The sequence below is a fragment of the Austrofundulus limnaeus genome, unplaced genomic scaffold, assembly GCF_001266775.1.
Source record: "Austrofundulus limnaeus strain Quisiro unplaced genomic scaffold, Austrofundulus_limnaeus-1.0 Scaffold50, whole genome shotgun sequence".
Classification (NCBI taxonomy): Eukaryota; Metazoa; Chordata; class Actinopteri; order Cyprinodontiformes; family Rivulidae; genus Austrofundulus; species Austrofundulus limnaeus.
Genome location: NW_013952452.1, coordinates 33,755 through 49,519, shown reverse-complemented (window position 1 = coordinate 49,519; position 15,765 = coordinate 33,755). Strand labels below are relative to the sequence as shown.

The following is a 15,765-nucleotide window of genomic DNA, read 5'->3' as shown; positions in this document are numbered from 1 at the left end:
GCCTCTGAAGGGGTTTTGTTGTGCTGATAATGGTGGGTGCAGGATGGATCAGAAGTCCTTCAGTCTGAACACAAAGGCCATGTGTGTGTTGGCATCTTAAAGAGGGGATCGTTTACCCAGTGAGGCCTCCCTCGCTGGTGGGGGCTCACCGATGGCTGCAGGGGGAGAGGGGGGAAGGAGGAAAGTAACGGGGGGTGAAGCACTGGATTGGAGCAGGCAAGGGGAGGGTAAATGATCTTACAGCCAGGAAATCTTTTTGTCCAATCTTCAAATAGTTCTGTGATTGATCTAAAACCAAAGCCTCATTAACTGTGAAGGTCTCACTTCAGTTTGTTTTCCACAAGGTTTTATCTGAACGTCAGAGACCCCGAGATGTAAGAAGAGATCTGAATCAAACGTTTTACCTCTTAAAATCAAACCTTTTCTGATTCTTTGATTAAACCTCTGCAGATAGAGCAAGTTTGTCTTTGTTTTAGTGGATTGTGCAGAAACCAACGTTGGAGATGTTTTTCCCCTCATGACTTTCTAAACCTGGAATTAACTGACTGAAACCCTGGATGTTCACCCAAGAGATTACAGTTTACGCTCGATATCACAAAACAGGATCCAAATCCAACCCGCCTGTTCACCGTATGTGTTGCTACGGCTCTGAGACACAGAGAAACACAAGAAACAGACAAGAGCATTCAAACAATAATAACAAATGTTCCTCGTAAAACTAATTACTCCAGCTCAAGATAAAGAAAAAAAAATGAGATAAAATCAAAATATGTTGCCCTTTGCTGCCACCTGTTGGTTATTTCAGGAAGTACATCTCAGACATCATAACCAGCATGTTACACTGAGAAATATTTTTCCATTAATACAATTCAACCTTTATTGGTTCATTTTAAACAATTATCATGTTCTATGTTTTACCCAAATACACACAACCTCAACACAAAGGATTAACTGACAAAAACAGTAAAGCTGAGTCAACAGCAGCTTTAGCCCTCCAGCTCTGTTTTCCTTACTTAGTTACATAATGTTGTAATATTGTTTGTTAGTTTTGTTCAAATTTAAAAGAGTAGCGACGTATTATTATTATTATTATTATTATTATTATTATTATTATTATTACAGAATTATTGGACATTTCCCAGATACAAAACAGTAGACATCATAATATTCTTGTCACTAAAACTAAGCAAACATGAGAGCGAAGCATCGTGGTCAGTCTTTAAACAAAGCTTTGCCCTCGCTTCTTAATCTCAGGTCAGAACTGCCACAAACTGCATGGTGCTGAGCAGGACCGGAGATGTTTGGACTGTGAGGGTTTGGTCAGATCCTTCATGTGATCAGATGTTCTAAAGTGTGGCAACAGAAATAACTGTCTTTAAGCAGCGTCCATCCAGCTGCTGAGATGAAATCAAAACTTTAAAATCTTAGATCCAGTTATTACATCTGCTGCAACCGTCCCCTGGTGGGTTTTTATTTCACTCTTTGTCAAATACAGTATAAAAAGTTAACTTTGTGCACTAAAGAAGTCCACGTTTAATAAAAAACTTTTTGCTGCCATGACATTTAAAACTTTTGTCATAATCTTTTAAATAAAACACAAGAAAGTCACAAGTCAGTCATTCAAAGTGAGGCTATTTATAAATTAAAGGAGGATTATTCTGTATTTTCCAGGCACATATTTCAATTCTATACCAAAGTCAAGTAACTWTGTAGCCTTCAGTTGTTATAAAAATGTTGTATATCAAAAATAAATTCGATTTTGCATCATAACCTATCTAATTGTCTTGAAATTGGACAACCAATTTGATGTGTTTTCTTGTTGTGAACTTTAAAGGGTTAAGAACCTCCTACCATTTCAGATAATCCCACTTCAGCTCATCTTTACAACAATGTTTCTGGGGAGGGGTGCTCTGTGGGGCGGGAGCTCGGCTGCAGACTGAGCTCCAGGGAGGAGCTTTGCGTCAATGGGTGGAGCTTTGTACCTGCAAATGTTTAGGCAGCGCCGCATGGCTACAACAGGAGAATCAAGGATTTATCAAACACGAATGAGTCAAAGCAACACTCTGAGTGTGTTTTGGATGAGGGGAAATTATATAATATAAAGCTCAAAAATGTCAATTTTGCACAAAACCCCTCCTTTAATAAAACAACAAAAAGTCAGTTCTGAATCTTTTTATCACACAAAGTAAATCTCCTGACATCAATCAGTAAATCAATCATTTTCATTTGTACCAAGAAAAACACAAGACATATGGACATACAGTGGACACGACATGATTAAAAAGTGACCAGGTGCTCATAAAACTATAAGAATCAAAGATAAAAACAAGATAAAATCAAATAAAATATATAAAACAAGGAAGAATAAAAATACTAATTGATATTATGTTATACTGTGTTGAGTTTAAAAAGCTAATTGCAGCTGGGACAAAGCTTAGTTTAAAACACTTAGTTTTGCATTTTGGCACTAAGTATTTGCGTCCTGATGGGAGGAGCCTGAACTCGCCTCGTAGAGGATGAGACTAACCAGACAATCTCTGGACCTGCCTGGAGTACAGGGATTCTGGATTTAATTGCATCTTTCCAGTCAGTTTACTGGACCACCTCACATGACATGTAAATAAATGAACAGAAAGTACTGTTACTTGTTGCATATCTCATATTATAAATCATCAGAAACATCTGCAAAGATGTCAGTTGCTTGTAACCAGTTTGTTGTGATGATAAACCTGCAGAGGGACTCAGAGGATTCAAGTCCCAGCTGAGAAAATTCTCATCTCCCAGCAACAGGGGGAGACAGTAAACAAGAAAACTCTGCAAACCTGGTGAGAAGACACCACTAAATCTCAGTTTATTGTAAATTACATTTAAAAATGTAAGAGTCTGTCTAATAGATAACTATATATTTGGTTAAATTATGTTTGATCACATTTCAATGTTAGTGTTTCATCCTACCTTGACTTGCTTCTCATCCCATGGTCAGATAAAAAGAAAAAACATCTTAAGCATTCAATAATCAATTAATATGCTCATATCTATGAAATTAGTTCGTAAAACAATTTAAACCAAACGTTAACCTGATAGCAAGCTTAACCATATGTTTAATTTTAGTTTTAAACATCATTGTGACTTATTTCAGTCTATAAAGAGACATGTTTAAATGTCACATGTTGCACCATCTGACTGCAAGAGCCAAACTCAGAGTTTTGAAAAATTAAATAAATAATAATAGAACGAGGAAGCTGAAACCACGTTTCTAGACAACAAATGTCTTGTGATAAATTGCTTATAGCAAATGTTTTGTAATTATAAGCTGCTGCCTTTCACATATTTCAACTGCCAACATGTCTTTTGCCAAAGCTGGTGATAAATAAGTGCAGCAGAAACAGAATATATTATTTTTAATGCAAGCATGCAGGGAAAAGTAAAAAGCATTTTGAATATTTAAAAAACGGAGGGGCGATTTAAAAAAATACCATAAATGCTCACAAAACAGAGAGAATTCAGCATTAAAATAATCAAATCTGAAAAATGCTTCAGAATTTGTGGCAGTGATAGGCAGCAGGTTTAGTGATTTTATTTATTTAAGGTGGAAAAGGTGTGGCGTAAGGTTCCAGCGGGGTGATTAAAAGTAATTGTTTTAGGGGGAAAAAACTTTTGTGYAAAAAGTTATGCTTTCAGTTTATTTGTTCATGGCTATGGATTACAAAAATGGCATAAACAGCCCTTAACTGCCAAAAGTTATATTCAAGAAGGGTGTGTGTAAATTGTGACAGTGCTCCACTTTTTCTCTTTTTGCTGTGAATGTTCTGTAGCCTCTGTGTACCTCTGTGTACCTCTGTAACCTCTGTGTACCTCTGTAACCTCTGTGTACCTCTGTGTACCTCTGTGTACCTCTGTATACCTCTGTATACCTCTGTGTACCTCTGTGTACCTCTGTGTACCGCTGCCAGTCTTGGCCAGGATTCTCTTGCAAAATAGATTTTTGATCTCAATGGGATTTTTGTGGTGAAATAAAACAATAAAAATAATCATAAAATAAATCAGGATAGAGATAAAAGTACTGTGGAGATGTCCTTGACTTTCAATATAATGCTAAATATACCAAAAAAAACACATTATGTAGCCCAGTGATTCCCAAACTTGTCCGTTTTTGACCCACGAAACAACAGTTTCAGAGGCCTGTGTCCCCTACTTTTTTTTGATTGATTGATAAATAAACAATAGTTGAGGTGGTTCAGGCATCTAATCAGGATGCCTCCTGGACACCTCTCTTTTGGGGTGTTCCCAGCACATCCCACTGGGTGGAGGCCCTGGGGAAGACCCAGGACTCACTGGAGGGATTATGTATCCCACCTGGAACGCTTCGGGGTCCCCCAGGAYGAGCTGGAAAGTGTCGCTGGGGAGAGAGACGTCTGGGTTTCTCTCCTGGACCTGTTGTCTCCTCGACCCGATAAAGAGTGGAAGAAGATGGAGATGGAGATGATTGGTAAACATTGGTATCAGTTCAAATGAAGAATGGCATCATTACAATATTTATTACACTACTTTGATTAATCTTACTAACTACACTCTTGTAACAACTAAGGCAAAAAAAGAAATGTTTTTTAGAGGTGAATAATTCTGAAAATCTTTTCAAGAACCAACTTTGTTTCAGTACCCCAACCACTTCTTAAGTCCCATGTTTTCTTGATGTTTTTTTTCTCAAAATACCACGCTGAAATGTAACTGCGTGTATCTCAGCATTTACCAACTCTACTTAAATAGCCTTGGTATCAAAATAAAGCTAATATGGGAGATTTCATCAGAAGTGTAAGTATTAAAACAGCTGCTGTGGTATTGGAGATATCGAGGATGGAACTTTTTTTTATTCCCTCCTATCCGAATAATTTTTGCATTTGACGGTATATAACCCCTTTAAAACCATAATGAAGCAGGTCAAAAACTCTTGGAAACCATTAATSCACTTGTGGACATCATGTGTGAAGATTCATGCTGCTAAAATTAACTGGAGCAAAGTTACAAAGGAAGAAATAATTTTGCATTTTGTCATTCTGCGCAGGACAGATCATAATGTTACCATTAATAAATGTTGTTTTTCATTGCAAAAGTTATTTATTTTTTCTTACCTGACTGAAAAGACTTGTTATTGTTTGTTCTTTTGAAAAATTATCCAAACATTTATTTGTCACCATATACTGAATATTGAGAAATTATATTTGACTTCAGTTGGATCATATTCACTCAAAACCAAATTAAAAAAAACTTTCAACACACCTTACAACCTATTTTGGTATCTGCCGTGTACGACGGAGTATTAGGGCCACTTTGCAAATGAAAAAAAAGGAGAAGCAAATCTCTGAGAAAACTGCTGAAATCACCACACACTGAAGCTTCACATATCAAACATGTTTCAGAAATCACACACTTGGTTTTAAATATTCTGCAATCAGTGTAGAATAATCTAGCCCAGGTAGTCTCGACGTGTTTTAGTTTTTAATCTAGAGCAGATTGAAGATGCTCAAGGCAGTGAAAACAGTTGGAATTTAGTCCTGAAAACTTCAGTTTTTTTTTCCTCATAACTTTTACAAGTTTTTTTTCTTGTAAATTTCTGACTTTACCATGTCTGAAAACATTTAGTTTAAATGTTGCAAATTTCTGCCTTTAATTATGAAAATGTTTGATTTTTTTCTCAAAAATTTGCGAATTTTCGATGAGAATTTCCTTTTTTTCCCTCAAAAATTTCTGACATTAATCTTGGAAAATCTGAGGTTTGTTTTCTTGCAAATTCACGACTTTTGGAGCTCAGAGAATTTCCTTTTTTTCCCTCAAAAATTTCCTAAAATTAATCTCAGAAATTCTGAGTTTTTTCTCAGAGATTTGCTCCTCCTTTTTTTATCTGCAAAGTGACCCTAATACACCGTCACAGCTTTGACTTACTTTAAAAACAAATGTCTTTTTTTTTTCTTTACAGGTTTGTTGTAATGTATCTACAGATTTGCAACAATCCCATTTTGTACAGTTTGTTTACCTCCTGATTCAACTGACTGTCATTTGAACTGTGTTTGGTGAATGTAAATATAGTTTTCATGGRKTTTTAGTCAAGATTCTTAGCTTTCTATTGATACCAAACATGTCCAGGTTAAACTTACAGAAGTTAATATAGAAAATGATAAATGCTGTTTTGCTCAAGAGGCTAGCCTACAAAAATGGTGGCACTGTGGGGGCCAACAGAGGCAGCCCCCTCTGTGGAGTTCCCTAGAACCGCCGCTGGATSTGCGGGCACCGGGGATGGTGAGGTAAGGCCTCCGAATGTGCTGCTGTGAAGAAGTGACTCATAAAACAAATGAGAGATATTCAGCATCAGCACAGCGAGGCCTCCTGCTTCAAGAAAAAGTCCTGACACAGCAATATGCCAGTGGAAACAGCGGAGCATGCACCAGAAAACCGAGTGACCTCTGGTATCACAGTTTCCTGAAAAGCGCCTCGTTTAAAACCAGGCCAAGGTTCACGCACACTTTCCTTTGAAATGTGCAAACCTRCATTCAAAAGTCTTAAGTCTGATATTTAAAAATAAATAAATAAAAATCAGCGGTGTGGCGGAGCTGCAGCCCGGAGGAGGAGGAGGAGGGAGGGAGGGAGCTGCAGGCAGCAGCGGACACCAAAGTCTCGGGCTGTCACCTCCCATCCCGTCGGGCTGTCAGTTGACAGCAGCACACATGAACATCAATGCCCGCTGAGCTGGAGCTGACCACCCGGTGACATTACGTCGTGTCCACCGCTGCTTCGGTGTTTTCTGTGAAACGGGGCGAGGACATGACAGGATACACCCTCGTCATCCCCGCGGACCACTAGCTCCGACCGCGTAGGAGGGCTGAGCATCTGCGGCTAGTAGCCGTTAGCTTCGCAGGCTAGCGGCGGCGGTGAGCGGAGGCTGCCTCAGCTTTATGCCGTCATATGGCGAGCGAAGGTCGGGGAGACGCGTCTCTGTTCGTCCGCAGCGATTAGCTAAGACAAACGGCGTCWTTTATTTATCATTTTAACGTTTTATTTCAAGGGTGAATAACAATTTGTTGCTAATTTTCCCCGGTGATTTACGCCTTTCATGTTGCTTTTGTGTATAATTTTATAAAAAATATATATCGTTGGTGTTTGCTAACCTAGCGCTACACGGAGCTAATCGGCTATGCTAACGCCAGCTCACTGAGAGCTCCAGACGTGTCGAGGGAAGGAAGAGCGTTGATGCGGGCTGGAGGGAAGAGACTGTTTTAAGGTGAATGAGAGCAGCTCTGTTGGTCATCCTGTTTTCAAAGTTAGCTTTAGCCAGGCTGTGTGTGTGTTGGGGGCGACTTGGGTCACTTTGGGTTTGCGAACTGGCCAAATGAACAGTGTTGGTGTTCTCGAATTGTGAGCTAAACAACACCGCATCATCACCATCGCCCCCAGAGACTGCATCCACCAGCCGGTCTGCTTGAAACATGGCTTCGGCAGGAGGCATCGCCGCAGCCATTGCCAGCAAAACGAAGACGAAGAAAAAGCACTTCGTCGCCCAGAAAGTGAAGCTCTTCCGCGCCAGCGACCCGCTGCTCAGCGTGCTTATGTGGGGAGTCAATCACTCGGTGAGTCCCGTCTAAYATCCCCATGATGGTCCCAGCATCGTGTCTCCCTCACGCTTTTTGATGCTCCACATTWAGTCTTGTCTGCTGTCAAAGCCGAGTCGTTGTGTTGTTGCTGCTGAACGTCAAATAGGAGATGTCAGCTGTCAGTGTGGCTGAATGCAAGTGTGCTGCTTTAGTTAAAGAAGATCAGATCTTTACTTACTGAGAATGGTAAGGTCAAAACAGTATTATTGTGGATGTTGTTCAACTGAACAAGTTGTGCAGTAAAATGAGGCTTTGGCTTACTGTCGTTCACATCTGTGCTACTTTTCTATGATTCTGAGGCACAAGGAAGCAGATCTTCAACAATAGTCATCTCAGGGTGCTGTCAGAAAACATTTACATACATTACAAAATGACATTTTGCCATTAGAGTAGGGTATTGGCCAAAAAAATTAATCACGATTAATTGTATTTAGCCAATAACCAGTAATATGACGATTAATCCCCTGGATGCCCTCATATCCTAGTCMCATGACCGATTGAAATTACTCCAGTSGGAAAGATTTAMTCTTTGTAAAAATCTATAGAGCTGGGCGGTATGACCCAAATTTTAAATCACRGTATTTTCAACAATTACACCGCTTTCACGGTATTTGACAGTATTTTTTTCCTCACAGCTCAGCTGATAATAAAATGTATTTTGCTYATTGACTTTTTTTTCTTTTCCTGTACCTCTTGTTTCCCTCCTCTTGTACGTCTTTTCTTCTTTGCCTGGTTGTAGACAGTAATCATGCATTTAGGTCCGATCATGAAGGGTTGAGAAAAAATCATTATCTGGTCTATCGTTGCGCGTTAATAAAACTTAAAAGGACGACTCACCTTGCACACCAGTCAACCTCGCTACATTACAAATCTAGCTTTTCACAATAGAAGCACGCTAGAGTCTCCATGCAATAACGTCTCCATTATAACGTAGCGCGCTAAAGCTAACTGTGCACGTCACTGAAGAGTTGTTTACTACATTCAGCGATGGTGAAAACGGGATGTTTTTTTTTACGTCAGACCATATAAGCGGCTGAAACACACTACCTGCCGCCAGTTGTTCCAACAATAACGTTAGCATGCTAATGTGCTTAGCGGTGCTGCAAGGAAACGTGTCCCCAGGGAAACAGTTCACTGGCGGCCGCGATGAAACGTTCCGCACGTGTTCAGGCTATTTACACCGGTATTCAGAAAAGTCATATCATAACAAAAGTAAAAACCAGTTTTCGGTACAAAACAGTATACCGCCCAATAGGGCTGCCACAAAAGATTATTTTAATAATCGATTAATCACCAATTATTTATTCGATTAGTCGACTAATCGGATAATACGTTAATTGAATATAAAACATACAGCTTATCACGTCAGAATGCAGCTGCTAATATAAAAACCATGGTTAGATTTTAGCTATATGCTAACTAAAAATAATTGCTGTGGAAGGTAAGTTCTGCTCTGCAGATATTGCACAGGTTTCTCTTTCATTTTCTTAAAATAATCCCACACTTTTGAGCTCTGTTGTCAGGTAGCCATGATACCAGAGCCTGTCTGTATAATGTCTTGTGACGTCCACGGCCTACCCCAGTTACCACTACTGTGCATGTGTGTCAAGGACAGAAAGGCAGACGTGGCAGTGNTGTTGTCAGGTAGCCATGATACCAGAGCCTGTCTGTATAATGTCTTGTGACGTCCACAGCCTACCCCAGTTACCACTACTGTGCATGTGTGTCAAGGACAGAAAGGCAGACGTGGCAGTGGAAGGTGTCAAAGCAGTTTGGAGAGAAAAACAAAGTAAAGAACAAAAAAAATACGATTAATCGATTATTAAATTAGTCATCGATTATTTTAATAATCGATTAGTCGTCGATTAATCGTGGCAGCCCTACCGCCCAGCACTAAAAATCTGTTTCAATTTGTGTCAAAAGCACAGACTTCAGGCTATACATCAGTTTTTAAATTGTGTCAATGGTAAAACCTGAGTTATGATAAATAAATTACAGAACATTTAAAATATATATATTTGTCATATTTGAAGCAAGAAGGAGCAGCGATCGGACTGACCGAGGAAATCTCCAGTCAGTCTGCCCGGTGGCATTAATCGTGTTAATCGTCAAGTGACAAAAAAAAGAAATCGGTTAAAGTTTTTCTGCCAATTAATTGCACACAATCAGATTTTGCCCAAGCCTACATTAGAGTGCATCGTATCTTCACTTGTTTGCAGTTCACGGGCAGGCACACTGGTAACAGTGGGAAGGAATGACACTCTTTTAACGGGAGGAAGCCTCTAACAGAACCGGGTTCAGAGTGAGCGGCCATCTGCCTTGACCAGCTGGGGTTAAAGAACAGGAAAGAGTAGCTTCTGTTGGAATTTTATGTGTATTTATTCCGAGGCAAAGTAAGTAAGCAAGCAGACAAAAACAAATGTATTGCATCATCAACAACATATTTGCGTATGGGTTATATTATACCACACAAAATGATTGTRATGTATTTGATTTCATCATCATAATCAATTATTATGGGAGAAATGTGTTTATTGATGTCAATTTTATTAAAAATGCTGATTCTGTAGTAGGTCACTGGATCAGGTTAGTCTAAAAAACGCTTTATGAAGTTCTTGCTAAACTTTACAACAACTTTATAACATTTAGGGTTTAAGGTACACACACAGAAGCTTGTGAAATCCAGCAGAAATGTGCAAGATTAGCAGAAACTGAGTTGATGCTGCTCTATTTTCTTCATTCAACCTCTTTGGTCTACCACAGAAGACAGCAGTGGTTGTAAAAAAGCTATAAGTGAGATCAGTTAAGCAATAATCTTTGTTTTTACACTGTTATGATTCGAGGCACATCAGCAGAGATGTGCAATGAACATGTTTGAGGTAATGAAATTAATCTGAAAAATTATTGTTTTTTAATTGTTGTAGGCTGTTCTGACCAGAAATATTCCATAGAGAAGTGATAGTTCACCATTAAAATGGTTTACTTTGCCTATTCTATGATATAATGATATGGTATTAGTGGCATAAGTGGAGAAGCAAAAGATTGTTTMATTTTTCTTGTTCAAGTCTGCAGGCGGTTTTGAGTCATGCATTTTCTGGTCAGAATGCTACTTTCCAATTTAATAGCATTTTTTCATAAACCATAATAAATGCTGCAAATTGCATAAAGTCTCAATTTATTCTTTTGTGTCCAGTCCAACTAAAGCAGTTTTTGCAGCACAGCAGACCAAAGATCAACATTCAAACACAGCTCATGCAAAACAAATTCAATCAAAAAACACAGGAAAAAATAAAAGCAAAAAAAAAGTTTTGATGGTTTTATTATTTAATCAGTATTACTTATCTTGTGAATATAAATCATTAGCCAGGCTTAATATTTAGGATTTCAAATACTACACATTCACAGATTCGTTCATGGACTAATGTAATATATAAAGGTTTCAATCAATACACATGTTTTTYTTTATAAGAATAAACCTTTAACACATCCTCAGTGGTTGGATTTTGGTGCTGTTAAGGTTAGAGTTRGGTTTGGATTACAAATCCTCAAAATAGCCTTGTGTATGTAAAGTCAGGAGTGCTAAAGATCTAAAGGTCTGTAACTCTAAGCTGTAGTCTGTAGTTGGATTAGTGTCCAGCTGGTTGTGGTGTTAAGCCTGTGGGGCAATGTAAAGTAAAGTTCACAGCAGGTTTACCTCCACTCATTTTTGCTTTAACTATTCTTTAATTTTTGTTTACATTTTATTTGAAACATATAATATAGTTCTACATTGTTCTGTTTTCCCTGTTAAATATGACTCAAGCTATATAAAATGTCCCATCAAAAATGTTCAGAAATTAGTTTTTTTTTTTACATTTTTAAATTTTATAGTTTTACCCATTGTTGTCCATCAATTTCCAATCAAAGAGCATATTTTATTTATTTTTTATCAGGTTCTGGTGTCTAAGAACTGTGTCAAAGGGGCAGCTGTGTTGAGAACCTGCATGTTCAAACACTTCTCTTGGATTGCATATCAGAATTCCGGCGCTCCACCGGCACATTTCCTTCGTACGCTTCAGGCACTGATTTTTCTCTATTGCCTGAGAAAGAGCTCGGTCTTTGATACTGCCAGCTTCATAAAAAGGAGATTCTGTGTCAGATCACCAGGTTGAGCCATTGGGTTACTAGAAGACTGTAGATTGGCAACATTATTAGAGGGTTACTTACTGCAGCACAGAGATTGCAAAAGTGACCTCAATACTTAAATAGCAGGACAGTGCGATAGAGCAGGGGTGAGGCCTTAGATTACAATCAGACGTGCAAATACATGCACAAATGTACGGGTTACTCACCCCCTCGCCTTGGTTTGTAAGCCAAAATGCCTCCTGCTGAGGTCTGAGGTTTAACTTGTTGGTCATTTATCTGCTCCAGTTATGACATAAGATCCACAGATTTCACACAAAAAAGACTATTGCAAATATATCTGTGCAGCGAACAATAAAAACAAGTCTGCTACTATTGATTTGATTTTGATTTATTGATTTAACAAAGATCACTAATAATAAGCCTGCCTCAGCATAATTGCTGTTTTACAGCAGGTTCCTGTTCTGCAGCACATAAAACACTCAGAATTACAGCATCACAATCACATCATTATACACCATAGACACAAAGACAAACAAGCATACCAAATTTCAGGATGTCCCATTCTAACTTAGCCTGGTCAAAACCAGACCCTGTCCTTCACTTTGCTTCGTACTAGGATCTGGACTTGATGCATAGACAAGCGTTTCATGCAGGAGGCGTGGCCTCTGCTGAAGCTTGTATGTGTTGTCGCTGTGACGGAGGCTAAGCTAAGAAGCTAATCGGAAGTCRCGTGTGCTGTAAACARCCCTACTGAGAGGAGAAAAGTACAGAACCGAACGAGACGATTGTAAATGAGAGCTGCGGCTTTGTGACAAATTTATTTTAATTTGGAAGCCTTATCAACACGGACTGGGTTCATTCAGTTCCTCCACTGCCGAATGCTAAAATAACTAGCAGACACTGCACAGAACATTGACATCGTTCAAAACTTCGCCTTCTGTTTGCYGATTGGCCCAGGTAAAATAAACTACAAGCAGACACTGCGCAGAAAATTGACTTTCTGTTCTCTGATTGGCCCGGCTAAAAATCTGCCAGCGAAATCCATCTCAATGGGAGAAGTCCCAGATGGAGCAGAGAAGGGAAACTAGAATTGAGCGGAGCTGCGTAGGAAGGCGAGGGCCAGGCTAATTCTAACTGAACAGAGCTTGAATATTTATTTTTTTAATAGATAAAAGGTGTTCTGGTTAATTGTACAACCTGGCAAACTGCCAAAAGTGTTCTACATGCAAAGTAAAAGATCTGAAAACTTTCAATAAGTGATGTAATTCAGTGTTTTTGTTATAGTTTTTTTAATAAAACATTTTTGTCTTTGCATTGCCATTAGTAAGATCTATCTGTAGATAGAAAGAAGAAGTCAATTGAATCAATTTTTAGCTGAGTGGATAGATTTTTCTGCTGGTGCTGAAAATCATTTTTGACAGAAAACCAATTGTTTTACTTAAATCCTAACAGTTAAAAATGTGCTGGCATCCATCAAAGCTTAAAAGTGTTGTTTATTGATCAGAGTTGGTTGTGGTTTTATAAAAATTAGTTAGGGTCAAATAATTTTTTCTACCTTGTTCACACCGCAGGCAAAAGTGACCTTAATCAGATTTTTTTAAATCCCACATACAACCCATATTGGACTTTTTATAACAGTTTGACAAAAAATATAAATAAAAAAATAAATCCAACCCTGTCTTGTATGTGGTATGAAAATGAATGCACATCCACTGTTTTTCAAAGTGACTGCAGTCTGAGCAGTCATGTCACATTTCATACAATTTTTATGTCATTGTGGTAAGGGTATGGGGGATCATTTCAGATATTGATATATTAATAGATTATATATTTGTTATCACAACGCTTCTTGACAACAAACCTTATAATTGGTTCCTGATTGGCAGCAAGATTAAAACAAGTGTCAGCAGCAACAGCTAAATAAGCTGTTTGGCATTGGCAGAAAAGATTTGCCAATTTTTTTCATGTGTGCAACCTGCATGCCACTCAGCTCTACTGCTCATCCCACAAATGCATGTTCCTTACAAATATGTCTCCATTCAAAAGGGAAATTAACAGGTTTCCAATGGTATGATTTATTGCCAAGAAGAAATGTTACAACAAAGAAATAATATACCAAACACAAATGTCCTTACTTTTTGTGCTAAGTTTAGATTTGTCATGTCCTGGTTGATTGACAATTTATTCCAACATATGATGCTAACGGTACCTAACGGTCACTTATGTCTGAATACAGTCTTATGGATGTCGCAGTGAAATTATAACGTGAAAGATCAAAAACTTTGAAATTGAGCAAAAAATCTGAATTTTGAGCTGTAGCATTAGTTGGTGCAAACGTCATACAGCAATATTAAAATGTTATAATTGTTAAATACTTCAGATGTATTTCCTGATTCATAGTCTAATAACATTAAAAAAGATTGTGTCTGCCATGATTTATGTTGGCATGGACTGCTCTGCCTGACTGTACCAGTATCCAAATGAAATTAAACAATATCTCAAGATCATGGCACCAAGCTGACCATGCTGTTATACTCAAGTTCTTTTATTTTTATCATCATTTAGTGTTTTGTAGTGTTAGTTTAATTCAAAACCTTAGCTAAACTCTATTTTGGGTGTTCATTGATCATTCTGCATCTATTTTTGCTTCATCCTGTCTACATCATGGCACACTTTCTTTTCCTGCTCTTCTTCGTCTTCACCTTCTTTACTGCACCTTGCCTCTCTATCTTACTTAGAATAGCTATGTCTGGTTCTGTGGATGATTGCATAAGAGAGGGATTCTATAAATACCTGCAGGAGTGACCTGCAGCTAATGTGTGTGATGATTATGGGTGGAGAAAACAGAAAACCTGGCACCTCCTGGCAACCTAGGACAGAAACAGGACCACCAGGAAGCATCTTGTGAATTGGTTCCAGTTTGCACAAACAGAAGTCAGTAAGTGCTGGTGTTTCAGTTAGGTATGTCTTTTCTGATTTAAAAGGGGGAAAGTACTTGATCAGCTTCAAAGTAAAAAAAAAAAAGTACACACAAAAAATTTTTTTATGAGGTTGTGTGATCACAGAATCTGTTTWTAGTTGATGTTAGAGATGGTAGAGCGTGGCTAATATTATCTGTGCTAGCACACTTTAGTTGTAGGTTTACGGTCAGAGGTCTGTAATGTGCTCCATAAGTGTGGTCCCCTGATACACTGTGCAGCAATGATGCATAGAAACATGTAATTCATTTGAGGAAATGGTGACAAAGTAAACAGCACTCTAAAGCAGAGCTCATGGCTAATTTATGGCACACTACAGTGTAGAAAAACTGCTTCTAAGTGCACTTATTTTCCTGTAATAATGTTTGAGACCAGAGTTTTGAACATTATCGTAGATTACATCATAATGATGCCCTGCTTTCTTCTGCTACAGTTTTCCCCAGCAGATGATTTTTGCAAACATGCTCCTTTATGCCTGTTTTTTAATGTTGTAAAATATTCATGAGTCATTCAAATAACATCTAGAGATGCACCGATATGAAAATTTCAGCYGATATCAATATCCGATATAATTATTGCTGTAMTGGCCGATGACCGATGTTTACCGGTATTACACAAACACACAAATTATATTATACATAAACGCACAAACTCACTTGGTCTTTTTTTGATACGGTAAATAAATGACCAGACCTCTGACATGGCTCTACTTCAGTTATTCCTGGCTGTGCAGCGTCAGTATCACTATCATGATTAAACAGATGCCGCTGAACCAACCGTCTCCCCTCCCAAAACAGAAACACAAAGCTAAAAAGTAGGAAATCAATATTGGACGTTAACATCGGCTCAATTTTACATATCGGACCGATACCAATATTCTAAAAAATGACCAGTATTGGCTGATACCAATATTAATGTAGATGTATCGTGCATCCCTGAACTGGTCCGTATAAACTATTAAAGCAGCGACTCTTTCTTGTACACAAATTCTCTGTTGATAGTAGGTAGAATACTATTGA

General features: G+C 38.3%; 1 protein-coding gene across 4 annotated transcripts in view; it reads left to right on the top strand.

The window, feature by feature from the left end:
* The first annotated feature begins 6,618 nt into the window (after positions 1 to 6,618).
* Positions 6,619 to 15,765, top strand: part of pip4k2aa (phosphatidylinositol-5-phosphate 4-kinase, type II, alpha a) — a 28,821-nt gene continuing 19,674 nt past the window's right edge. For 2 of the 4 annotated variants that reach the window (XM_014008442.1, XM_014008441.1), the window contains exon 1: positions 6,619 to 7,619. In XM_014008442.1, the coding sequence (XP_013863896.1) occupies positions 7,479 to 7,619 (141 nt within the window). In that variant the 5' untranslated portion in view covers positions 6,619 to 7,478. The remainder of the gene's footprint in view (positions 7,620 to 15,765) is intronic. The other 2 variants (XM_014008439.1, XM_014008440.1) reach the window with 2 other exon arrangements.